This window comes from Poeciliopsis prolifica, unplaced genomic scaffold (assembly GCF_027474105.1).
Source record: "Poeciliopsis prolifica strain line A6 unplaced genomic scaffold, Auburn_PproV2 SCAFFOLD046, whole genome shotgun sequence".
NCBI classification, from domain to species: domain Eukaryota; kingdom Metazoa; phylum Chordata; class Actinopteri; order Cyprinodontiformes; family Poeciliidae; genus Poeciliopsis; species Poeciliopsis prolifica.
The window spans coordinates 2,591,413-2,618,335 of record NW_026562421.1 but is presented as its reverse complement, the minus strand read 5'-3'; the positions used below and the strand labels follow the sequence as shown (position 1 = coordinate 2,618,335).

The 26,923-nt window shown below is 39.5% G+C and overlaps 1 protein-coding gene across 1 annotated transcript; it reads left to right on the top strand.

The window, feature by feature from the left end:
• Positions 1–9,901: 9,901 nt before the first annotated feature.
• Positions 9,902–26,903, top strand: LOC129377087 (monocarboxylate transporter 1-like). The gene is made up of 5 exons (XM_055056813.1): positions 9,902–10,057; positions 17,286–17,589; positions 23,276–23,419; positions 23,705–24,493; positions 25,300–26,903. Exons 2-5 carry the CDS (start codon positions 17,373–17,375, stop codon positions 25,566–25,568), a joined length of 1,419 nt encoding a protein of 472 aa, XP_054912788.1. The 5' UTR covers positions 9,902–10,057; positions 17,286–17,372; the 3' UTR covers positions 25,569–26,903.
• The last annotated feature ends 20 nt before the right edge of the window (positions 26,904–26,923 follow it).

The window sequence follows — 26,923 nt, the reverse complement described above, 5'->3', positions numbered from 1 at the left end:
ATCTATCTATCTATCTATCTATCTATCTATCTATCTATCTATCTATCTATCTATCTATCTATCTATCTATCTATCTATCTATCTATCTATCTATCTATCTATCTATCTATCTATCTATCTATCTATCTATCTATCTATCTATCTATCTATCTATCTATCTATCTATCTATCTATCTATCTATCTATCTATCTATCTATCTATCTATCTATCTATCTATCTATCTATCTATCTATCTATCTATCTATCTATCTATCTATCTATCTATCTATCTATCTATCTATCTATCTATCTATCTATCTATCTATCTATCTATCTATCTATCTATCTATCTATCTATCTATCTATCTATCTATCTATCTATCTATCTATCTATCTATCTATCTATCTATCTATCTATCTATCTATCTATCTATCTATCTATCTAACATAAGTCTGTTTGCTGCATTTTCATTCTTTCACTCTATATTTAGTTTGTAGTGTTTGCTGCATTTTCATTCTTTCACTCTATATTTAGTTTGTAGTGTTTGCTGCATTTTCATTCTTTCACTCTATATTTAGTTTGTAGTGTTCTGGTAGACATCGCATCACTGCTGCAGCATTTCTGAACCAGGAACAGTTGTGCAACACTCAACCTGTTGTAGCCTGATGCATCACTGGTGATTGAAATTCAAAATGCATCAGTGGATTCTTCTGAAAATGTATAACTAAGTCAAACTTGTTATCCATAAATATTTAATGATAGTATAACCGCATTAAACCTGAAATCATGCTTAAATAAGATGACACAAGTTTAGGAATATAAAAACAAACACATTGTGAAGTCAAGTCTGATGTTATTTCTATATTTTTTATTTCTAATATATAAATTTCCTGTTTTGTGTTTGAAGATGTATTTATATGTATGACTGAGTGATGTTTAATGTTTTCCAACCACTCTTTTTCATTCAAAACTTTTGTCTTTATTATCATGACATGTTCATTTTAAACCGTAAATGAATGAAAGAAACAAATAAACAAATGTAACTTCTCTGCAAGAGAGTTCTTCTTGCAACAGAACATTTACAACTTTGCAGAAAATATGAACATTTTGGATAAAAAAAAATGTGTCAATCTTTTGTTGTAATTTTTTTGTTTGACTAAGACTAAAATTAAAGTTGATTTAGTGTGTAAGGTCCAACTGAGTAAAGTTACCTTTGTTCATATTGTTGAGGTCATATGTAACGAGCTAAACTGGGGTGATAAAGTTTGTTCAAAAGTGAAAAGAAAGTGAAACTAAATAAATAAAACGTTGACCCTGAAGGGTAGTTTTGAAAACTTTTTCAGTTTTATTTTTGAACAAATTTATGGCCCCAATTTAGCTCCATATGTGCGGTTTCACATATTGCGACGTAGCTGTGGTAACGGAACAGTGTGATACAGAAAGTAAACATTATCATTCCAACTTTTTACCTGCAAAATCTTTTATCTTATATCTTTTACCAAAAATGTGTTCTTGTCCTGCCAAATAATTTTACAATTTCCCCTCAGCAGTTTCCTTTTTTATAGTCTGTGCAACTTTAGATAAAACAAATTTCTTCCAACTAAATAAACAATGGCGCAAGTCGCTTACCTTCAAGAAGCAAATGAGAAATAGCTCCTATTTTAAATCAGGAACACAAAACCGTCAACACTCACTGCCTTGTGCAAAGTATGTTAATAAAGTGCTAAAGGGTTTTGTTTCTTAATAATTCAGACACCAAACAAAAGTCAATAGCAGAACAAACTATTTTAATGGAGCTCATGTCCAGGTTACCTTTGTGCAAACATGCTAAAATTGCATTTGAAAAACTTCAAATACAGACCAAATTCACATATAAATGTTCATTTAAAACAAGCAATCAACGTATTTTTCTCATCGTTTTGCTCAGATTTAGTTTCATTCTTGAAGTTTTCACATATTTCTTCCCAGATCTGAGGTTTGATCCTCTCTGTGGTGATAAATGACTGTAATCAGGATTTCTTAGAGATGAATGTTTGGTGAACCGTCTTTACATTCTTCAGATATTTTCACACCAGATGATGCTTCTGTTTCTGCTCAGCTGTGGTCAACGACAATCCAAGTCTAATCAATGAGTTCTGCTCTGATTGACCCAAAAAACATTAAGAAGTAAATTATATTTCTGCAGAACATCAATCAGAAGAAGATGTTCTGATTGTTTCTAGTTAAACCAGCGAATCTGCATGAGTCAAAGTTGTGCACCAGAGGTTTCACATGAATCCCCCGTATTGATCTGTTTATCTGTCCTGTTGATCTTTTTGACTGACTTCATCTCTGTTCATTTTCACCAGTTCACTCACCTTTATCCCAGTTCCTTTTGCCCTCATTTTATGGAACTTTGCTCACCTCACTTATGTACTTTTCTCCTTATAAAACTTTCTGCAGCATTCAATCAGGAGTTCTTTCAACGTTTACTATTCATTGAGAGAAGGTGAAATACATTCGTCCCTGTTAGCGTTTGACTCTTTGCCATTGGATTGTGGCTCCAGGCGTCTTTGCGGCTGATTGATTTAATGATTCACCATTTAATGCTCCAGATTCAACACACAGTGACTGGTCCACTTTGGACTTTTCTGTGCCAAACAAGATGAAAATGACAAACTTTTCATAAACAATGATCTCGGACATATTTTTGTAGTTTGCATAATTTTACATTTCAATAATAAATCCGCTCAATGGAAACATGTCAGTTTAGCAAAAAACTTGTCCCTTCATAAAAAGTTTTGTAGGTAGGATTAGTTTTTATTTATTTATTTTTCTGACCATATCGAAAATTGTTTTAGTTTGCAAAACTGCAATGGAAATATATTTTTACTGTTTATTCAAGTATACATGGAAGCAACACTACTCTGCTGAACTACATACAGTACAATGTGTTGCAACTCTACTTATGACTTAAACATATCTGTTGCTTAGTAAAATAGAGAAAAGAAAGAAAAGAAAAAGATTGTTAAATATCATGGCTTGTGGGAGTAGTTGGTCTTTATCAGGGTCAACCACGAGAAAAAGTTTCAGAAAGACGACATGAGAAGAATGCAGTCTGTGATAAAACAGAGAAGCTCAGAGAGACCAGCCTCTCTGCTGTACTGCAGCTCTGACATTAAGTCGTTTGACACATGATCTGGAATGGTGGCGCATATTTCAGCAGTCTTTGGACACGGTTACTTTGGCTGGGATTTGTTTGGTCTGGCTGTGTTTTTCCCCCTGAAGGTCACTTTGAACATGCAGAAATATATTTGTGGCAGTGAAGACGTCTTTGTCCTGAGAGAAATGGTGACGGTGGAGATATATCAAACTTTTTCACAAGTTGTCACTTTCTGTGATTGATGCTTTGATCAGTTACCTTGATTTGCCTTTTGAATAAATACATTTTCATTGTTACTTGAGTGAAAATACGTTGCATTAGAACTTTTACTTGATTATTCAGTCTAATTCTAATAGCGTAATTTTGCTCATTGATCAAGTTGGTCGAGTCAGATTTGACAGTAAGCTGCAAAAAGAATCATCTGGACTTTGAAGCATATAAAAATTCGGAGTTGTCTAATATGAGGGTGAGTGCCGGGTTTCAAAAGCTCACGACTTAATGTGATCAACTTAAAGTCTTAAAGAACTATTTCTCACATTCAGTGATAATTTTCCTGCTTTTAATCACACAAACATGATTAAGTTGACGAATGAGGGTCATCAGCGAGTAATTTATTCCCCAGACATTCAGAAACGGCACAGTGAGATATTTTTTGGTTTCACCACAATCTGCTGATGTCTGCAGCAATTTTGCTGATTAAGACTTTTTTAGCAAGAAAACATTCACTCTGTCATTTCCAAACAATTCAACATGAACATTCATTGCTTCTTGAAAAACAAAAAGAAACCGAAAACCTTAAAGTACTATAACAGTGTTTGCAGCTAGTAAAAATATAAAACAAAACCTGAAAACAACTAATTTTTTATTGCAGTAAAATCAATTTAGCTAAAACTAAAATTAAAAAGTTTTAATTAAAATCTATTTATTTTTTTTAACCATCATTTCTGGTTTTCTCAATACTGTCTGCCGAAAAAAAACCAAACATTTTTACTACACTCTTATTTAAAATCTCCATAATGCCATGAACTATAATAAACGTTGAGACCAGCCTCTCTGCTGTACTGCTTGGCTTGTGGGAGTAGATGGTCTTTATCAGGGTTGATTGTTTATACACAAATACTTTTTGTGTGCTTGACACACAATTACCAAATAAATATCAATAAACTCCTGCAATTATTTAACACTCTTTTACACATCTTGTCCAATAATATTTTTAAAAGAAAGAAAATCTTTGAACTTCTAAAAGCTTTCAGAAACATTTTCAGCTTGTTTATGATGCAGCAAAAACACTTAGTGGTGGTTTTCTGCACCTTACATAATCACCGCAGGTCTGTACATGTTGCTTCTTTGAAAAACACTTTTGCTTTTATGTCTCTTGCTTGCTGCTGTGTTGCTTATTTCTTAAAATGTAGTTTCGAGGGAAGGACGTTGCTGCTCCACCTCTGCTGTGATTGGAGAGAAAACATGGGAGGAATCCGCACATGGATTCAATTTGCAGTTCAGAAAGGCAGGGACTTTGTTAAAATCTGTGGATTTTCCAACAGCTGCTCAAGATTGGTTAGGTTTTATGACTGTAAATCAGTTTTTGTCAAAATAAAAGGTATAAAACTTTAACAAAAACTGCAGGTGTGTCTGTGTCTGGCGTCAAGTAAGAGTAGAAATACTTTGTAATAAAATTACTAAAGTAGAAGTTGTAACAATATTTTTACTCATGTAAATGTACCAGCATAAATGTAATTAATCACTCTGAAGATAAACCTCAAAATTATGAGTTCTTGTTGTTCCCATCAGGACATGTGGACTCTGACCTTTCACCTTTCTTATAGTTTCAAAGTTTCTCCAGGTATTATTAGCCATAATAATGTGCATTATTAACCACAGAGACATTTTCTTAAGGGAAAACTTGGCTTCAGTTCAAGATGCATTTCTCCCCACTCAGCGTTTTCCAAGGAATTCACCAAAATAATAAAGAAACAAACTCCAGGTCTCAGATGAGGATTTTTTTTTATCTCCTTGCTCTCAGCTTCGCTCAACATTACATTTCTTCTATATGAGAGCCGAGTGAGCTTCCTCCTCTTTTCTGTTTATTGTCCGACCATGACTCGGATTATAGACAGACACTCAATAAATATTTAGAGGGAATACAGTCCCTTGCAAAAGTCTTCATGACCCACTGAGCTTTTTCCATTTTGCAAAGTTTCAACCACAAACCTCATTAGCTGCTAAAGTACTAAATTCAACCATGCTGACACCCACCAAGACAAAATGAGTAGGTTCTCAAAAAAATCTATCACTAACCAAATTATTGCTTTACAGTTTATAGAGAAAATTCTGTGTGCTAAATGTTTTCAACAAATATATCTTAAAATGCATTTCAAGCACAATGGAAACCATCTCAGCTTTTGCAAGAGACATCTGTGATATCTGTGTTTCCCAGGTTGTTGTTTTTTCTTGGAATATTTTAGACATGGTCTATGAAAAGGCCGTATATTTTTGGAGTGACCTTCCACAGAAAACTCTACAAATAAGTTACTTTTTGTCAATCAGACAAAATGCCCAACGAAATGCTTTGAAATGTGAATTTAATAAAAAAGAAGTAGCTAATTTTAGTGGGGGTATGTATGCTTTTGGAAGACACTGCACAGGAAATAGATAGTTATAAACGAAAGGTGTTGATCAGAACTACATCATCCATATTGTGGTAGTTTGTTGTGTGTAATTCCACTACAGTCCTTAAAGAGACATAAACATATTTTTGTCTTTTTCTTCTCATTCTTCAAAGCAGCTTTTCCACTTCAGGCTTCTTTCTTCCTCTCCCTCATTAGCAGAAAACAGAACAAATATCATGAATGGCCCAATTAGAGACTCCCCATCCGTCCTGAACGGGATGGGAGATTAATGAAAGGCCGGATGAATGAGGTTCTGTCGGCCCGCTGTGGCAGAGCGATCCTCTGATGCTGCCAGCTAGAGACATTTGGCAGAAGATCCCGATGACTGTGGTAATTAATCAGAAAGCATGTTAAACAATGAGAGCAGCTCCAGCAGGAGAAAGAGCTCCAGGTTTATTTTACCAAGGGCATTTAAGGACAAGAGGAGATCTACTTTCAGCAAAGGTTGGGTGTTTTTATGAGGAATGGTAATTCAACTCGCTGTAGTTAGCTGAAGAGTGACTACAGTGGGCGTCACACTCGTGGGATGTCTGGGTGTTTTAACACTTTGCTTTTCCTCCAGTTTTGCTCAAAAACTCAATTTGACCGTGCACTGAGACTGATATCCGAGCATGTATCTACTTAAGTGAAGAATAATTTGTGGTGTGTACATTTAAATCTCACAAAAATTCACAGTCAGCTTTGATGAACTCCTGTTCTGTTTGGACTCCTGCTCCTCTAGTATGGAAATCCAGGAGGGCCAAAAAACGTGCAACATTTGATGTCTTTCACACACAAACCACATTTTTTAATGTCTAATTGCTTGTCTAATTGGCGTATTCATTTATTTTAACAATGCCTAGTGCACACATTTCAAACTCCAAATCTTGACCATCGTAGTTTTTTATGTGACACTCTTGACATCAAATTACATCAATACGTTTTTTGCAGAAATTCATGAAGAATAATTGTGAATAATTTGAATTGATTGCAAATTTTCTGCATAAATTGTCAAAAATATTGAGTTTATGTAATGTTAACTCCCTTCTATAGGTGGCAGTGTTTTGTACTTTTTCTCCACTGCTGAGTCGGCCATACGTAATGTGAAGTTAGCAAGGGAAAAAGAAGTCAAATTAATGTCATACATAGGTGCAAATATTGCAGAATGTCTTGAAAATATTTCTAAATTAGCAAAACAAAATTTGTGATTTTTATCAAAAACAAAATTTCAAAATTCTAGAGGATTTGATAAATGCTAAAATATGTTCTACATTAATTAATTTTAAGAAGCACTAAGTGCAGAGACTAGCTACAAATCAATATTTGAGTATTTGGCTAATTGTTTATATTAATGGATTTTGCTACAAACCAAAACCCAAAAATGGAAGAATATTTATTCTAACTTAAGGATTAAAATAAGGCACACAACTTCAATGTGAGTGTTTACATATTTTGTTTTCTATTTTCGGATTATTTTCTTTAAGGAAAAGATAAGTTTAATGTGCTGATTCTGCATTTGCCACCTCTCATGTCTAATTTATCATCCATGGAAGTTAACGATGTGCCAGATTGTAATTCTTGTCCAAAGTCCAGCAGTTTATCTATAGAATGCAAATTAGTAACAGTTAGCAAAGACAGTCTTTCTCTTTTAGTCTACAACAATGCAAGAGATGGCACAATTTGCCTAAGCAACGTCCGAGGTAAAAGACGGTCCCAGAAGAGTTGGAAAAGAGGAATCCTGCATGAAGAGAAAACCAAAGAGTAGACAGAGGAGGAAGTTCAACATCTCTATCTGACCAGATGGCCAGACAGAGTGGCAAAAGCAAATGACATGGATTAGCAGTGGTTGGAATGTTACTGTGGAATATCATCTCTGCTGGAAATTGAGCTGCTTGCATGTCACTACAGTCATACATCAAGTCTTCAGTCAGAGGCTTCTTTAAATTCATTCCAAGACAGACTGCTACTAAAAATCCTTCCTCCCTACCACATTACTGTCTACAACTCTTTGAAGACACTTATTTTCCATTTGGGACAAATAAAGAAGTTTGAACTGAACTAAACTGAATTGAACTGAATTGAACTGAGGATTGGATATTGTATGTTTGACTACAAAATAAACCAAAACTCATTGACAAAACATCCACTTTGCTCTTTGTTAAAAGGAAATGTAATGATATATTTAAAGAAAAAAAACAACAAAAAAACAGTTTTAAAAACAGAGGAAATTGATGCTAGCTCGAAGAAAGGTTACCAAAAAATGAAGCTTTCTATCATATTAGGCTACAAAATGCAAAATATGCATAGTGAACTGCTGAAACAGGCATCTGATTCAGAGATATGTGAGGATTGCGATTTAAATAAAGCAGTAAAAAAAGACTTTCGACTCTCAGCTCAGCTCTTTTTTCACCATAATCAGTCATCAATCCATTTCTTGCTGCATCCAGCTGTCAACAGTAAATAAGACACCAGGATACTTGAACTCTTCAGGTTGAAACTGAATCACATCTCCCACCTTTAAGGGAGCAATCCATCTTGACTTGAGACTTTGTCAGGAGATACAGCCAAATGTTGTCTCCTCCTTCCAGAACACCAGGCATGCAAATCATCCACATTGTGGCTAGTAAAAGTATTTATGATGCAAAAAAGCCCTGAAGTCTTTGTAGAACTCAAAGGTCACTCACAGAGCTTGCAAAGGTTGCGTGGCTGCATGTATATGCATTGTGTCATTGTTTTGCTTTGGATGTGAAGTGTTTTTATTTTTAAAGGTAATTAGAAACTTTAGACAGTTATCTACACACTGCAAAAACACAAAATATTACCGAATATTTTTGATCTGGTTTCTGGTCAAAATATCCTAGTAAACCTGAAATAAGGCAAAACTAATTTATAAGTGTGTTTCTCACTCCTGACCCTTTGGATCCACTACTCCATATGATTTATGTGCAAGGACAGACTAATGACTATAGATTATTTAATTAAAGCAAGTTAAAACAGTGAAAGCACTGTAATAGGGAAATACAGAAACATTTCCATGTAAATAAAAGCTTTAACTATCAGTGTAGGGGGTACACAAAGAAGAGTATCATTACTTCAACGTATTTTTACTCAAGTAAGGATGAAAAGCACTTATAAAATTTTACAAAGATGTCATCAAACAGGAAATATAAAGATATGTGAAAGTTCTGTTGTTTTAAAGTGGATGTAAAATGCAAAATTAACAGTTTTTAGTTTTTTTTTAAGTCCGTTTGTACAATGGACGTACAAGTTTGAGCTGCTCCTACAGCTCAAGCATTAAAAAACACAAACACAGCCAGTCGCTATGCACAAAATATATTTTCACTGTGTTTGTGTGTCAATATGGAGGATAAACGGTTTGTAAAGGGAGGTGCAAAACAATGCTTAGATTTAAAAATGTGTTTTAAAGTATTACTCATTAAAGGTGAGTATTTTTAATCCTCTGCTCAGTCGATACTGACATTACTAATCTGTGTATGTGGTTGAGGTTGGGCTTTATGGTGTCACCTATATAAAACCCAGATGTAAGTCTTAAGTGGGTACTACAAAAATCTGTTCAGATTAAGCAACACAGCTAGGAACTTATGTGGGCCCACGTTTGGCTATTGTGGTCCATATCAAGCTTATAAAAGCAAATAACATGAGGTCAATATGTAAGCCACAGACAATCCTATCTGGACCCATTTCTGTAAACACTGTCGACATAGAACAGAGATGAGAAATACTCTCCATTGTTCCAAAGTGGGGAAATTCATGTGCACCAGCAGCAGGTTAAAGGTGAATTGGATGGCTACCAAACTAAAATTATTCAGGTGTAATTTGGCATGTTTTGGATTCTGTTTTACCTCTTAAGAGCATAAGACATATTTCCTACAAGCTGAATGCAACATTAAAGTGTTTATTTTACCTCCAGAGAACAAGCTGTCCATCTCTGACTCTAAAGAACGTTCTTATGGACAAATAAGAGGTGAGAAAGAAGTGAGTGTAATCCAATTAAATGTTAAAACCTCTTGCCATCAGCTACGTGCTGTTCAGGCTGCGCTCCGCCCTCAACGCGCACGTGTGTTCCGTCACCGCGGCTGGCACTGCTTCTTCTGCGCATGCGCCAGAGGTAGTTTGTAATGCCATCATCCTCCTCATCCTCTCCTGCCTGACTGTTACGGACTGAGGTCGGTGGTACCCGAAGCTGCGGTCGGACCGCCGAGAGAGAGGACTCTCACCGGGAGACGGTGAGCTCCAGCCGGACACCGAGTCGAGGAAACCCTGCGGTAAGTGAACGTCTCCCGTCACAGCGTGCTGCCGTGTGGCGCCACACTGAAGCTATTTGTGACTAAAAACATGGTGGATATTTCTCCATTACGTTACGATACATCTTGTTTTTATAAGCGACCGCTAATTAGCCAGGTAGGTGGTGTAGTGATTAGCTTCGCTCCCGTCCACGTTGCCCCGTCCCTCCACTGCGGCAGAAGGTCACGTCTGCCGGCTTCATAGCGGCGCTGCGTCCCGACGTGGCTTCGCTCCCGGTGGCATGATGCTGCCCGCATGGCGCTATTTTTACATCCACATGTGGCTGCAGCGGGCCGGGGGGGGGGAGGTGTCCGCTTCACAGCTGAGCATCCGGTCCGGCGCGGTCCTCTTTGAAACCGACCTGAAGATCCAGCAAGAGGGATTGATGATGATGCGTTTGCAGGACACGGAGCCCAGCTCCATAATCTCGCTTTTAGGTTAAAATTAATCTAATTAAGGTTTATAATTTCCCCTGATTATCTTAAAGAAAATAAAAAATGACAATTTTATGCATCTGCTGGTGTTTTCAGCAATAAAATAAGGATTTCACGAATGTAGTTTTTAATTTTTAACCTATAGATGAAACAGATTCCCATGAAAAAAATACAATTTTTATTTCTCTCTTGGGTAATTTTGGAACATCACTGTGTGGCCCTCCAGCCTGTGTGACTAATTTGCATGTGTTTGGTTGGTTGCATCTTTTGTTGCCATTGTTTTCCAACCTTTTCATTCATTTCCTAAACTGTTAAACGCAGAGGCACCTTGAAGACCCACTGGTGTGGCGTTTTACAAGTGGGGTGTAACAAAACCTCTCTTGGTTCAGATTAAAACCAAATCACTACAGATTTGTCATTGTAATTTGAAATGTTTAACAATTTAGGAGATGTAATGTAACAATTTTATATTAAGAGTTTCATTCTATTTTTTTTTTTACATTTTCATCAATTTCCTGTTCAAGGAGTGGCAGATCTAGACCATCTTTACTGGAGGAAGGCAGAGTGGGATCTTTGTGGGTTTAAAAAAAACATATAGAAATGAATGAAGCAAAAAATATTATTTTAATATATTTAGAGAGCCACAGAGCCCTGATCTAGCACATGGAAACCAATTCTATCTCAATATGACTGAACTTAAAAGTCCAACCCCTTAATTTTAAAATTTTATTTCACCTTTAATATCCCATGAAAATCTCATTGAGATTAAAAATCTCTTTCACAAGAGAATCCTGGCCAACACTGGCTGCAGCAATTCATCGTTACATTTTTTTAAACCGCAACTTGCACTTTAATTTTTCCTAGATGAGTCATAAGAAATTGCTTTTGTGTTATTGCTTCAGTACAAGAGCCAGGACCAGTTCCTACAGGGGAGACACTGGCCCCATTTAGCCCCCCTCTAGAACCACCCATGAGTAGATGTTTTTACAGTAGATAACAGAAAATGATTTTAAATCCTCAGCTGTTGAAATGCGTTCATGTCAACCAGTTCTCAAGGGCCACTGTCCTGCAGGTTTCAGATATTCCACAGGTACAAAACACTGGAATGAAATGGCTTAATAGCCTCCCCCTTGTGTATTTAAGTTCTCCAGAGCCTTGCTAATGATCTAATTATTATATTCATGTGTTGTGCAGAAGAGTGGCCCTCCAGGACTGGAGTTTGACACTGTGATGTAAATTGACGCTTGTTTCTAAAAAAATATGGTGTTGATTCAGGAAAGTTGCAAGAAACGCCTCAATTACTGTAATCTGAAGAAAATGTACTGAATCTAAGCCAAGCTGCATCCATTAACTCCAATCTGATGCAAAGTAAAGCCAGTTGCATGAATTAATCTGTAATGTTTTGAGCCTGGGCTTTGATTTCCTCCCTGGCTGCAGCAGTTCCTCTTGTCGTTCCCTAACCGCTTATCTATCTGCTGCACAGCAATGCACGAGTTCAACTCGCCAGCTCCGGGAGGTCAGACCTCAGTGGAAAGATCGCATGACGGCCACACGCGCTGAACTCGCAGGGAATCCATTGTCCCAGAACCGGACCGAGCCGCTTGTTTATTAATAGGTGTGTAACCAGGAGATATTGTCTAATAGTGGAGCAGAAAGCGAGTGACTGCTGTGTCATTTTCAGCGCCCTTTGCTTTCTGCGTGGCTTACATGTTCCAGAGCATGTTGGACTCTGAATCTTGACCTTTTATGAATGTCACGGTGTAACATTCCAAAAATTACACATCCCAATTGTATGGCCACATATTTGAATTATTTAAAGCACTTTGACCTTCAGGTGACATTCTGTTGCCCCAAAGCTGCTGCTTCTCCTGGCACTCTGAAATTTTTAATCTCGATTGTTAATCTTGAAATTAAACCAATAGACCTCCTGTTTGAAACAGGAAGAACCCAGTATATGAAATCTAGTTTTCTTTTGTGTTGCGTCAATTATATTTTTGCAATCTTAAACTGGACTGACCGCACCCTTTATCTAAAATTATGCTTTAGGACACTTTGTGCAATCTTTATTGTTGAGTCTAATCTTTATTGTTGTTGCAGGTTGAAAAGATGCATTGTTATGCACAGTGCAGCCAGTGTCTTAACTGATTAAAATACATGTTGAAATTGAAATTATCTGGAAAATTAGCTTTTTGTCTTGCTGATTTTTGCATCACAGGTTCTTCACATGACTGGTTAAATTGATGCATCTGACTTGGTTTCTTGATGTATTTAAATGCATTCAGCTACACTAATTGAGGTTTTAAAACATTAAAATCCAAAAGAAGAAGCAGCAGCAGCAGATCCGGTTTATTTTCTTGTGACATTTGAATCAACCTTAAGACTTGTTTGTGCTCTCTCATTCCTTGAAGCAATAAAGCTAATGCTACTAATGGCTTTCTTCCTCTTTTGTTTGACTGAGTGACTTCACTGTTCTGTGCTTGAAAAGCTGCAAATAACTTGGAAACAACTTTGAGCTCAATCATTTTGGCAGTATTTTTATGCACAATGAAAAAATTTCTTCTGAGGTTTGGCTGCAGTTTTCATATCAAGAATTTGAGGTAACTTTTGCCTCCCGTTCCGGCCTGAATGAAGCGTCTGTGACGTCTGAATGAATGCCCTCATTGAGAACTCCTCCAGGATTTGCCCCACTTTTACTGGCACCCACATGCTATCCCGATGCCTATCTGCACTTCACCATGGAGCCACGGGACCCCCTGGGGGAAACGGCAGCTCAGCTCTAATCCCACTGCTTTACGTGAACAGTGAACCAAAAGTAAAGATAAATGCATGGATGAGTTTCTCTAGATCTTGCTGGGAGATTTTGCCTTCAGGTCATGGAAGGGTGACTTTGTAACTGACTTTATGTGGCTCTGAAGGTTCATTTCTGAGTCAATCACTACCCACAGATTTCTTGCCTGATCGCTAGTTTCTTGCTATGATAACTGACTCTAGGTTGTTTTTCTTTAGGTCTAAAGATGATGACTTCAGTTTTGTTTTTGAGATGCTGAATTTCTGCTTCATAAGCCAAACGGTTGCAGCCTTGGTAGAACAGCAGGTCTTTAATGTATTCATTCAGTGATCCACCTTCGTTCGGTTGAAATGAGAGCATGCAAACTTCTGACCAGCAGTATAGGTAGGGAAGGGAATGTTCTTGGTGTATTTTGTGCAGCTGCAGTCGCCACATTCCTGTCCAGTACAGGAAGCCTCAGCTGGGCCTGAGTTTGAGGCCCTTTGCCTGAACACATTACTGCTTAAGTTTACAGTGAAGTGTAGGAAACCGTTAGAGGGGGGGGTTGTTTTTGTCAGATGTTGAACTTGGAACAGACGTGTGATCTGCTGTAGAAACCAAACTCGTGTTTTCCCTCAGTAGTTGTAGCTGGACTCCGACCGGTCAGAGGTTTACTCCCGTCAGCTGGAGCGTTTGCTTTAAGTGCCTCTCTGTGACACAAGCAGACCAACAAGTGAGATCCAGGTTTTCTCGGAAGCCCCTGGATGACCTATTTGCTGCGTTACTTACACTTCTCAGAGGTCAAACTGGATTAGAAGCCAGCTCTGTCATTTAATTGACCCCACCACTCAGCGTTTTAGAGGGGATCAGTTACTCTGTTGGACGGAGTCTGGCTTTTGTACAGAGTTATTGACTTGACCTCGAGTGCCCTTACATGAGTAAACACACAAACTGATACTCGTAGCTGATATCTGAGGTAATTGTGCGGTTTTATCCAGCCGGTATTGTCGGGTTATGGTTGTTGGAGTAATGTCAACATTTTATTTTAATATTTGATGAGGAAGTGGAGTTTCCTTTATGTTTTGTGACATTCACGTTTTTAAAGGTTAAATGTGACTACTTCAGGAGAGTCGGGTGCTCCTTTGTGTTCCTGTACATGATATAGGGTTGGATTATTTTCATGCTTGTCAAACTGGACAGAGGTGGTTTGAATGTGACGTTTCCATTTTGGAAGTTATGACTTGTGTGTTCCTGGCGTTCCGTTTCACTGCGTGTGTGTGGTAATGCAAGCCCGCTGCACAGCTCTTCAGGTGAAATGTAGCACGTGTTCGCGTTCTGCAACAGAATGAGGTCAAGTTTATGCTTCATCTGTACACATTTCGTCCCTTAGTTACCACATTACTTGAAAGTAATGTGGTGTAATAGGTGATGATGAGTTTGCACCACATTCTAGGTGAAACCAAAACCAGAACTGACATGTAGTCAGGATCCCCTCCCCACAATTATTTTCATTCATTTATTTTTTTTTATTATGCATGCTGTACACAAATTGAACAGGTGTATTATAACTGAGTTAAAGCCAAACTTTAACATGCTGTCAAAAATGCATGTTTTACTCCCTCATGAACATTTTCCAGGTCCAGATAAATATGGAAACATAAATTTAAACAATCCGTCCATTTTCCGTTCACCCTTATTCTTAGTGGGGTCAGGAGTTGCTGGTGCTCATCTCCAGCTATGTTCCGAAAGGCAGAACATGCAAACTCCGTGTAGAAAGACCCCGGGCTGGGAATCGAACCCAGGACCTTCTTGCTGCAAGGCAACCGTGCTACCAACTGTGCCACTGTACAGCCCAAGTTTTGTTTAATTATGTGATAGTTTGTCCAAAACACTCTGTGCTGCCCCCTATGGGTTGAAAAGGGGCTACTGCGTTTGAATTTTCCTATTGGTTGGTTGACATCTACATCGCTCAGTGTTGTGTTCAGGTATAAAACACATCTCACCCAGACACACGCCACCTGGTGGTGAATCAGAAATTGGAATTTCTTTTTTTTATTTGGGGAAAAAAAGTTGCATAAACAGCAATAGTTGATAGTTGGGACCAAAGCTTTTTGGTAGAGAGGGAAAAAGAAACAATAAATTACGCAAATGGAAATTGAGTTTGTTTTTAAAATGTCAGGTATAGTATTTCAGCTTTCTAAGCTGCATTTTGTTGGGAATATTTTCTATAACCTCTATGGGGAAAAATTGGTATAATTTCCATATCGGCATAAAGATGTGACTGGGTCACTGGGTCCTACTGGTCACATCTGTGTGACTCGTTTCTGTCCAGACTGGGAGTTTATGCATCAGGTCTGCAGCCTGAAGCATCACGATGACACCAGGTCTGTGAACGCCTCACCGTCGTGGCTGAGACGCTAAAGAGGAAGGAGGGGAGTGGGAGCTCATGTCCACTCTGAGGTTACAGCTAATGTTTGTTTCTGTGGCTTTTGGAGTTTCAGTTCTGTAGAAATGGTGGCTTTCAAGCAGAAATTAGCACATCAGTTATTTAAAGTGAGTTTCTTTTTGTGGTGAAGATATAGGAAGCTAAATGTTTGGCTGATGCAAGTGAAAGCAAAGGCGTGTCGTCACGCTGAGCTGTCAGCCAGTTGCTCTACGTAATGATTGTCAGAGCTCACTTGTTTACTGCCTGATCTGAGCTAAAAGCCTTGTAGGGAGCTTGACTCCTGGTTGTTAATTAGCTCTCCTTTCAACATGCAGCAGTTTATTCTCCCCTGCTGGTTGTAATTTATCCACGTTTAGTCTGCAGGGAGAGGTTATTTTGGAATATAGAATGCCATGTAAGGTAAATGAGCCAAACAGAAGCAGAGTTGCTGATCATAAATAGCAGTTGCATGTGGCCTAAATAAGGGGGAAGAGGGATATTTTGATGAAAGAGGTTCTGGCATTGTGTGTGCTTACCCACTGTAACTGGGTGAGGGGTTACAAAACTGGCTCTTTTTTTTTTTGTCTTGTACAACAGAAATGGCTAACATAAAGTCAACACATTCATGTTGTAGATAATAAAGTATAGGGTTAAAATTGGACTCAGGGTAAATTTTTACTAATGAATACAAACGTCTTGAGGTGGTTTTCACTTATTCACAAGAAGGAAACAGCTAAGTTGTAAATTTAAAGGAATACATTTACAGTTTGTAAACTTGAACATTCTCTGCCATGAAGTCAGAAATTAACTTCTTAAATTTTTCAAAAAAGTCCTCAGTTAAGAGGAATTTAGTGTTATCAGGATTTGGCATTCTGCTTCATTTTTGATGCAGTTGTGCAACAACAGTATTTCCAACAGTATTTCTAAGTCCTGCTGCTGAAAATAGTTTTACACTGTTCAAATTTGAAGCATAATCTTATTTCTGAAACTGACACTAAGCTGCAACTTGACAAGATGCTCAACTTTTCTCATTTGGTTGGGATTTTTGTCATTCTCCTGACATTACGGCTTTATTCTGATAATTATCAACTCATCAAGTGTATTTGTATAAAACATTTCAGCAACAACGCAGTCAAAGTGCTTTACATAATCAAAACATCAAAATATAGTCATATAAACAACCTACCAGTTGAGAAACCAGTAGCAAACATTACATTTTGTGGGGTACCATCATCAAAATCATGAATACACATCAAATATGTCAGTCAATGTTCCATTAATGGTTCGAAAGCAGCTCTGAGCAGGTGGGATTTTAAAAGCATTGGTTTGATGGAAGGCTGTGTTTCAGATGTTTTGCAGTTTTCTGTAAGTTTGTTCCAGATTCTTGGCTTTATTTCAACTATATTTTCATGTGACTTCATCAAATTGCAACTCTAGTCTTCTCTGATGTCTGCAGAAACAAACTTTGTTCAGAGGGATGAGAAAATGTAAAACTCATCTTGTTTTACAGCCAACTTGGATAAAATATTAAACCAGAATTAAGGAAATATATTAAACCTATGCTTCATTGTTTTTCCACACAGGTGCTGTTTTCACACAGTCTGATCCGAGCTCTTCCCCCACCAAGTCGAGTCCGTACGCAGTCGTCTGCTTCGTCTCTCTGAGCCATCATGCCTCCAGCAGTGGGTGGACCTGTGGGGTACACCCCACCTGAAGGGGGCTGGGGCTGGGCCGTGGTGGTAGGCGCCTTCATCTGCATCGGCTTCTCCTACGCCTTCCCAAAGTCCATCACAGTCTTCTTCAAGGAGATCGAGGTCATCTTCAACGCCACGCCCAGCCAGGTCTCCTGGATTTCCTCCATCATGTTGGCCGTCATGTACGGTGGAGGTAAGACGTCCAGGCACTCCGACACCGAGAGCTGTTTTTGCAGTTTTCTTGAAGTTTGTTCCAGATTTGTGGTGCATAGAAGCTGAATGCTCTGAATGCTGCTTCTTCATGTTTGGTTCTGAGGATGCAGATCAGAACCAGAAGACCAGACAGTTCTGGAATGTTGATAGAAGGCTGATTTTGTAACTGTCTTTATGTGACTGTGGAGGTTCAGTTCTCAGCTCATCACTTTGGATGCCCCGTCCCTAAAAAAATGTAGTGGAGGTGGGAATATTTAAAATTTGCTAGCTACACTACCAAAAGCATTTTACCTAGGAACTTTGGTCTAGTTTCTACACATTTTAAATAAGGCAAAAAGTAACTTTTAAAAAAATATATCGGCTTGTTTTCAAGTCAATATCTTTACATTGATGAAAAAGTTCTAATTCCATTGGCAATATTAAGGATGTTTTTTATTTCTAACTGATAAGTGACTTAAGTTTTCTTATTTTGAGTGTACAAAGATATTTACACCAGAGATACTTTAAGATGTTGTTTTTGTAGTGCATTAGCTATAATGTGGGATCTCTAATAAGCTGATTCTGGTATCTTATTTTGACCTGCCAGTAAAACATGTGGGATATCTTAGTACAAGCTTCCCACTGTCGCTGGAATATTTTCATGAAGCAAAGAGTTTGTGTTTTTTCTGAAGTGAGACACAGCAGGTGAATCTAAGCGATCCAATTCCCCACTGATGGAGCTCAGATGAGATTATCCTCAGGTAGAGTCTGAGAAGCCTTGTTCAGCAGCAAAGCAGGATTACCAGAGTGCATCGATTTCTCCTACTGATTTCATAAAACGGCTCCTTTTGTAAGAATCAGGTGTGACATTTCTGCCTCTAAACCTCCTTATCTTTCTCTGTTCAGTGAAGCAAGACGAAACCATGCTTTATCTCTTCTGTTTTGTTTTCATTCCCCCAGTTGGGTAAGCAGAGGTGTGATCCATGACGATGTACGTAGAAATGCGTGCTCAGGTCTGTTTGTAGGCGGAGTTGCAACACGAAGGCTTGTTTGTTCTGATGTAATCCGGTTGAAGTTTCTGGAGAACGAACACACGGCGAATTAATGACTGACTTATCTCAGGATTTAGTCTGCTTTGACACCGGGAATAAAAACGCAACAAGGCAATGTAGAGATGTTGGGTTTGTGCAACGTTAAACTGAACTGTGCAATCAAACTTTTACAAAATTCAGGGTTCTTTTAATAGATTTTTGAAATCCCTAAAACCACTGAACTTCATTTAGGTGTTTTCAAGGTTTGGAAAGTGCTTGATGTCAAAGTTGCAGCTTTCACCTTCACAAAAAAATGTTTTTACCACTTCTACTTGGTAGTTTTCGTTTATCTTTGCTGCAGTTAGTTGTTTCTAAGCCTTTTAAATATCATTTTGACTCCAAATGTTTGTTTGCAGTCATTTCCTTCTGCCACATTGCGACTCAAGTTTATTTTTTGTGTTTTAATTTTTGAGTAGTTGCAAAGAAAAATTAGTCTGTGCACCTCGTTTACCTCGGATGGATGATTTCTGGTTTCCTCAAACTCAAAGCAGAACAAAATTATTCAATTATGTACCCTATGAGCTTTCCATACATTTGCATTTTTGTCAATTTCTAGTGACAGGCATTACATCAGCTTCACATGCAGCTAATGTAATCCAAACAGTAGGCTGAATTTCTCCTGTATGTATTTTAGCTGCTGCTTATTTCCTGCACATTTGCAATGACGGTTCAGTCATGTAGAAGAAAACTTGATCTAACAAGAAGAGTCTGAATATCTGATTATTTTTATCGCCAACTCGGCTGACGCAAAGCAAACCCGGCTGTCCTGGTCTGGCTTTTTTCCCTCTCTGAACAAAGAGCGATCCAGTTCCAGTCGGAATTGGGTTTCCCTTCTCGTCTCCAACACAAAGCGTGTGCTTTCCTTATTCACCAGGACTTTCTGGCTTTTTGTGTTTCTTCCTTACTCATCCTGACTCTGCAGAATGCGCAGCCGCCCCGCCTACAGCACTTTTCATCAAGTTTGAAATTACAGGGCAGAAGAAACAGGGGAGGAGTAAAAGTTGCCTAACAGGATCCACATGTTGAAGTGTATCATTCTGAACCTTTTCTTTCCTTATTTCCTAATTAACGGTGACTCCCTGTTACGGTCATTAGGATTGCAGAAGCTTCATCTGAACAGGATGAAGGTTCTGCTTCATCCTGTGAACTGAACGTGCGTTCTGGCTGTTTGAGTCAACCGCGGTTCATGTGAGGTGGCGCACGTAGACACTCTGACTTCCACAAAGCTTTTAGAAACAGCTACTCATTCAGGTCGACGTCACAGACAGTTGAGTCACACTGCGAACAGGACGCTCGACGCGTTGGCACACATCACTTAAGTTCTGCTCTGAATATAAACGGGAATTTTTACTTTTTTTTTCCATTTCTCTCGCCCTTTAGCAAAGCATTAACATCTATTGAATTGCTAGGTACTGAAGCAATTTGCAAATGAATGTAGGCAGCAGCCATGTTGAATCTGTTTGAACCATTTTGATGCTTTTGTTGTTGGATTTCTGGACTGGAAATGTTAAAGTACCACACAGTTGGGTTTCCAACAAAGGAAGTCTCTTTCCTCCTCTGCTGTGGGTTTGTAGACGAAGCGGCAGCTCTCATGTCTCCTCCACTGCTGCCACAACAACGGACCGTTTGTCCTTGTTGCACTACTGGACCGCCTCTCCAGACTGTACACAAATGACGCGCATATTCAGGTAAACCGAAGAAAACTGTATTAAACGTGCAGTTATGATGAGCATTTTTGTGAATTGAATCACTGACTTCGGGCTGGTAGCCTTGACTTGCAGTTAAATCGTTTTAATTTTCTTCACTTTCGGTACAGCTGAAGTCAAAACTCGTTTAATCGTCGGTAAAAGAGACCAACGGATTAAAGGTGATTAGTCATTAAGAGCGTTAGTTGGTTCAGGTTTTCCTAAGCTTCCTGGACGTGTTTACAAACAAGCAGGATCTGTAACTATTCCTCTAACTAAAAGATGTTTTGTTGGTGGAGCAACAACAGCTCTATTTATCTATTTTTCATCCAGAGTGGGAAAGCTGAAGGTTAATGGTGTCTCATGCGGTCTGCGGGCAGGAAATGATTCTGGATGGACCGTTTCTGCAGAAGTGCTCAGGATTCAGTAGTCTGACATGACACTGAACCTCTAACGTTCATCTGAGATGAAATTAAGGAATGTTTCTAACCATAAAGCACGCATGCTGTAATGATTTCATAAAAATTGACACAAGTGGCGTAAAATCTGTGAAGGGGAAAACCTGAAATTTGCTGCCTTTTTATTGCTGCTTAAGAAGAGCTCAATTTCCATTTAAATAACTTATTGTTTTTCTCTTTTCTTTGTACCAAAAAGTTTATGATAAGTCTTCAGTCTGGTGCAACGACTGAAGGAAATGACACAAGAAGACATTTGAGTGCATCTTCCTCCTTGATGAAATGTAAACAAACTAAGTGCTGTTATATTTTAGGGGTTGTAGTATTTCTCTTTTTGGCTGAAGGTCACGAGGCAGTTCTCAGACACTGGTTTGTTTTGGTTTCATTTACCCAGAATGCTCTACGCTCTAGTCCACAAGTGAACCAAGACGTAGGTTTTTAGGCAGACCAGACTTCACTTTTGTTCTGGTCACACCTCTCCCAATAAACCAGACCTTCTATACAAACAAACTAAATTTTTATTAAAGCAGACTAAACGGGGCCAGTGTTTAGTCACCCAAAGTGTTAAACTTTGGGGAACTTTAAGAGAGTTCATCTGTTCTCTTAAAGGCTGAACTCGGATGGTGTGAAGCCGGTTTACAAGTCATGCAGCTGGTGCAGCACTTTCATTGGCTCTGCTCCAATCAGCTGCTTCTTTTCTCCTCTTGTATCTCCAGTTTGTAGCTGGTGGGACTGACTCATCCCCAGCTGCAGCAGCTCTACCTTCAATGCTTCGGATCAGCTTCTCCAGAGTCTCCTCTCTGTCAGATTGTGGTTTAATAAATAAACCGATGCTGCTGCAGCCTGAGAAGCATTGCTGCTATAATTAGAAGCAGGAAGCTAAACAGTGTTCGTCTTAATCGATAGCTTGACTGGCTTGTGGATTCCTGGGAACGTGGGGTCTTAAGTGCGCTCTACTCCATCTTCCTTTAGAGTGAAGATTAGTTTATGTAACTTCACGGAAACGTCCCGACTCAAACAAAGAGTGATCCAGATTCTGCTGCGTCCTCTGTAAAGCAGCCATGTGTGCATTCCTGCGACCTCTCCGGTGCGAGAGCAATGTTGAACCAATTCACCCTGACTGTGGCAGCTCTCCAGCACACTCGACCTCGGTGATAGACACAGCAGACGTGACGCGTTTCTCGGTGGTGTGTGGGTGTGAGCGTATCTCCCCTGCCCCATGCTGACCTTTCCAGTCTCCTGCCGAGCTTCAAGGGCAGAGCCGCCATGTTTTATGAGGGCCAGGGGCCTGCTGGAGCGTCGCTTCTGAGATCATCTCTCATTTTATACTTCCAGCCTTCTCGCCTTGTAAATGGATGTGCAATCCTATTTTTGATAAATGGGGGAAGGATGTTTGGTAGTGAGCAGCTACAACACTTGAGGAGTTGAATGCTACAGTTCTGGGTTATTTCTAGTAACCCATGTTGAAAACCTGAGATAATTGGCTGCGTCCACCTTGAGAGAATAAGGCTCTGATTTCCTGTTAGAAGTTGAACATCTGGTACAAACATTTACTGCCTATTTTTAATAGTTCAAACATCAAATATACTTTAACATTCATACATATATAGAATGGAAACAGTCTTGGCCCAACAGTAGAAGTGAACATTGCTGGAGAAACGGTTTTAAGAGTTTTTTCAGTTGTGCTCGGTGATTCTGAAAACGACAGAGTAGTCTTCACTCTGTAATAACTTCCACACAGAAGAGGGTTGCTAGGACTTGGGTGATATCTGTTTCCCAACCCGATGTGAAGTTTGACGAACCAGCTCGTCAAACTTGTTGGGAGTCCATCCAAAAATATTCAAAACGTTTCTCCATGTCCATGAACTTCATGTGCTTCACCAATGTTTTAAATTTACCTTCATCAAATAAATTAAAGTTTTAAAACACTAGTAAATGTTGGAGAGAGGCAAACAAAGCTTGGAGAAATCCTCTGGCTCCTTTCCTCTGTCCCAGCATGGCTGCACACTGAGCCACCGAACAGGAACTGAACTTTAACACCCAGCAGAGAATCTCAGCATGACTCCATCTGGATTTCAGATTCATTGAGATTCCACCACAAAGCGCCAGACGAGAAGGTCTTTTTCTTTTCTCTGCCTGCTTCACTCTTCCACCCTCTCATGGCCTACCTTCTGTCTCAGTTACACAATAATTGTCTTGTTTTTTGCTAACATGGCGCCCTCTGGTGGTGGATTGGGTGATGCACACATTTTCTAAGTTTTCCTCTGTCCTGAGACTGTTGTATAGCAGCTAGATGTTTATTAATCCTTTTGCAGATCTATAGTCTGATAAATTGTTTTTCATTCCAGAGAATCTGAAATGAAAAAAAAAATCCTGGAGAGCTGATTCAGTAGTTTATGTAATAAGGATAAAGCTGGTTTTCTTTTTGTAATCTTTATTCCTCTTGTCCCGCTCAGGTCCAATCAGCAGCATCCTGGTGAACAAATTTGGCAGTCGACCAATCATCATCCTGGGTGGCTGTCTGGCCGGTTCAGGGTTGGTTGCTGCGTCCTTCTGCAACACCGTGGAGCAACTTTACTTCTTCATTGGCGTAGTAGGAGGTAAGAGTTGAGCTCCATCTCTCATTCCTCTTAATGGCCGTGTTTCCATTAAATAAGAAATGAAATTAAGAAGAAGACCACTTTCTGTCGTTGTCTTTGTTGTTCCCACCAAAAACCTTTTGCCACCTCATTGGAGCCCAAAAACTTCACCAAATAACTAGATTTTTTTTTTTTTTTTAATTCAGCAAATTTATTTTCATAGTTTCGGTTGTGTAATTTTCTGGTTAACAGAAATGCAGCTACATTTTGCCCCTTGGGTTAACCTCCCCTGCATGTTCTCTGCAGGGTTGGGACTGGCGTTCAACCTGAACCCCGCCCTCACCATGATCGGGAAGTACTTCTACATTCGCCGTCCAATCGCCAACGGCATCGCCATGGCGGGCAGCCCGGTGTTCCTGTCCACCTTGGCGCCCCTCAACACGTGGCTGTACGATGAGTTCGGCTGGAGAGGCAGCTTCCTGATCCTCGGCGGGCTGCTGTTGAACTGCTGCGTTGCCGGATCGTTGATGAGGCCCATCGGACCCAAACCACAGCCAGCCAAACCGGACGCTGACGCGCCGGCTCAGCCCAAGAAGACGGTCCTGCAGACCATCAACACCTTCATCGACCTGACACTCTTCAAGCACCGCGGCTTCCTGCTCTACCTTATGGGCAATGTTATCATGTTCTTCGGCCTCTTCTCGCCTCTCGTCTTCCTCTCCAATTATGCTAAGAGTAAGGAAATCAGCAAGGAGAAGGCCGCCTTGCTGCTTTCCATCATGGCATTCATCGACATGTTCGCCCGGCCCTCCATGGGGATGCTGGCCAACACCAAGTGGGTCCGGCCCAAGGTGCAGTACTTCTTTGCTGCGTCTGTTCTCTACAATGGCGTGTGTCACGTGTTCGCGCCGCTGACGAAAGACTTCACTGGATTTGTGGTGTATGCAATCTTCTTTGGCTTCGCCTTCGGCTGGCTGAGCGCGGTGCTGTTTGAGACGCTGATGGATCTGGTAGGAGCCCAGAGGTTTTCTTCAGCCGTGGGTCTGGTCACCATCGTGGAGTGCGCACCTGTGCTGCTTGGCCCGCCTCTAACAAGTAAGTCTTCCATATGCATGGTGTGAGCGGCCAGTTTCATGGAGTAATTACCAACTAGTACTTCCTAATACTGGTAGGTGTTTTCACACCTTAAAGTCCAGTAAACTCTGTTCTGCTGGGGACAAAACGGCAACATTTGTTACGTTATCAGCTTCTGTGGTTCACTTTCGAACTGCTGTCAAACAAACCAAATCCTATAAAAAAATCCTGTTCTCCTCCTCACCTGTGGGGGCGCTGCATCAACCACTGAAAGAAATACAAAACCTAAGAAAAAGACCAATGATAATAAGCAGGTGTAAAACAATTTTAACTGATTATATTCTGCCTTTCTTCGCTCTCTGGCTTGGCTTTACATGTCGGCAAACAACCACTGTTTTCCTCCTATATTTTTTTCTTTTAAAGATAAAAGGAAAAAAGATAATAAAAATAAATAAATTGGACACATTTTCTATTCTTTAAAGAACTTGAATACCTTTATTTTTATTACTCCCCCTATTGAACAGGCTAACTTGACATTAAGGCAAAGCCAGTCATGTAGAAGTAATTACTGCCACCTGCAGGTGGGAGTTGGCATCACTTGAACCCAAAGTTTTTGACCATCTTTATACCATCAATTGGCATGGAAAAAATGCAAGGAACTTTTTTTTGTTTTGTTTTTTTCTTTGTATGTTTGTGAATTTCTACAAAAACTGAAGTGACTGATAAATAAATGCATGCCACACTTTTCAGATTTTTCTTTCTAAAATGCAAACTTTTGTTTAAGCCCAATGAATAAAAAAAATAAACCTACCATTTCTTTCCTCCAGGTACTTTCTACAACTACTACCAACATTACGACTACACCTACCTGACCTGCGGCATCATCCTCATCATCGCCAGCGTCTTCCTCTTTGTCGGGATGGGCATCAACTACCGGCTGCTGGACAAGGAGAAGAAAGAGGAGGAGAGGAAGGAGCGGGAGGAGACCAAGGAGGAGCGCACCGCCATGTTGGAATCGCCCACGCAACCCAAACCGCATGACTCGGACGCCGTAACAATGGCAGACGTTGCCAAGATGGACGAGGACACGGTGTAAAGCCGGTGGGGCGGATGGACTCGGACACACGCACACAGGAGAGCAGCACCACGCACCACAACCCTGACGCCATAGCAACGGCTTTTTGCTCGAGTGGTCGTATTTTCTGTGCCTTTTGGAAAAGGTTTTTGAGCACAGGTACTTTTATTTTACTTTTTCTAAAACACCAGCAGATGGTTAAGCAACAAGGATTTACTCTCAGGGTCTGGAGATGCTGCAAACATCCAGAACTTCACATTTCTCCTTCTAAACCACCCAAACGGAGAACACTCTGACTTGACCCATTTATTTTTACTACTGCGCTTCACTGTCAGTAAACAAAAAGCTTGCTTCGTGTGATCGTAGGGACGTTTGTTAGCTGCGGTATGGAAGGAAAGTTTAAACAGAAGGAGCGGTTATAAAGATTACTAACACATGGGCAAATGTGTATTTTAGGTAGGGTGTTTTTAACCTTTTTAATTCTGACTTTACAGACAAAAGCGCAGGACTGCAACCATCTGACTGTGCTTGTTTATCTTTTTTTTTAAATCAAATCTTCCACACAGAGTGGCTCATCATGCAACATAAGGATGAGGATGAACAATTTCACTGTGGTCCGTCTGCAGTATTAACTCACCAGTTTGGAGCTGATTGTGGCGCACTGGCACTCAACGAGTCCAGCTTTGTTTTTAGCTCACGCATCATGGCACCTTTTTAGTGTTTTAGTGATTAGAACACAAAATTCCCTATAAAATTAGATATTTAGCTGTTATTTTTAACAACAATCATGTTTGGAAGTTTGTTTTTAATGCATTTAGTTTGTCTTTGTTTTTATTGTAACCAGTTTTTATCATCTGGAAACTGAACAAAGTGTCATATCAGATAAATATAGAGGCGAAACGCTGAGGTTGTCTGTTCTGAATGGTTTGGACCCAGAGTGGAGCGACGTTTCAATTAGACACGACCAAATGTGGGATGTTGAGCTGTTTCAGCTGTTTCTGGTACTAATGGGAAGTCCATCTCTCTGGCTTCATTGACGGTTTCTTCTTCATCTGCTGTTTAAGTGTGTACACATTCCTCTGCTCTCATCCTACTTTGTTCCTTCAATCACAGCAGATAGAGAAATTATTTTTATAGAAAACGGGACACGGTGAAACCACAGAAATTATGTAACTTTTTTTTTTTCTTTTTTTGTTGAACGGTACTTATTTGGCCACAGCATCTTTTTTTGTGTATGTTTCAAGATGGTGAACAAATGCATCCTTTTTCTGGAAAGTTTATTCTCTTGGTTGCAGTGGCAGTTTCATTGTTTTGTGTTTCTGGTTGAACATGAATAAATGGGTTTTATGACTTAAACACACTTGGGTTCTTTTTAA

Bases quoted from the DNA above. Each gene is read 5' to 3' on its own strand.
- LOC129377087 (XM_055056813.1), top strand. From the start codon at position 17,373: ATGCCTCCAGCAGTGGGTGGACCTGTGGGGTACACCCCACCTGAAGGG. The intron at 17,590-23,275 runs GTAAGACGTCCA...TGTCCCGCTCAG, and splicing joins GGCCGTCATGTACGGTGGAG to GTCCAATCAGCAGCATCCTG. The intron at 23,420-23,704 runs GTAAGAGTTGAG...TGTTCTCTGCAG, and splicing joins CTTCATTGGCGTAGTAGGAG to GGTTGGGACTGGCGTTCAAC.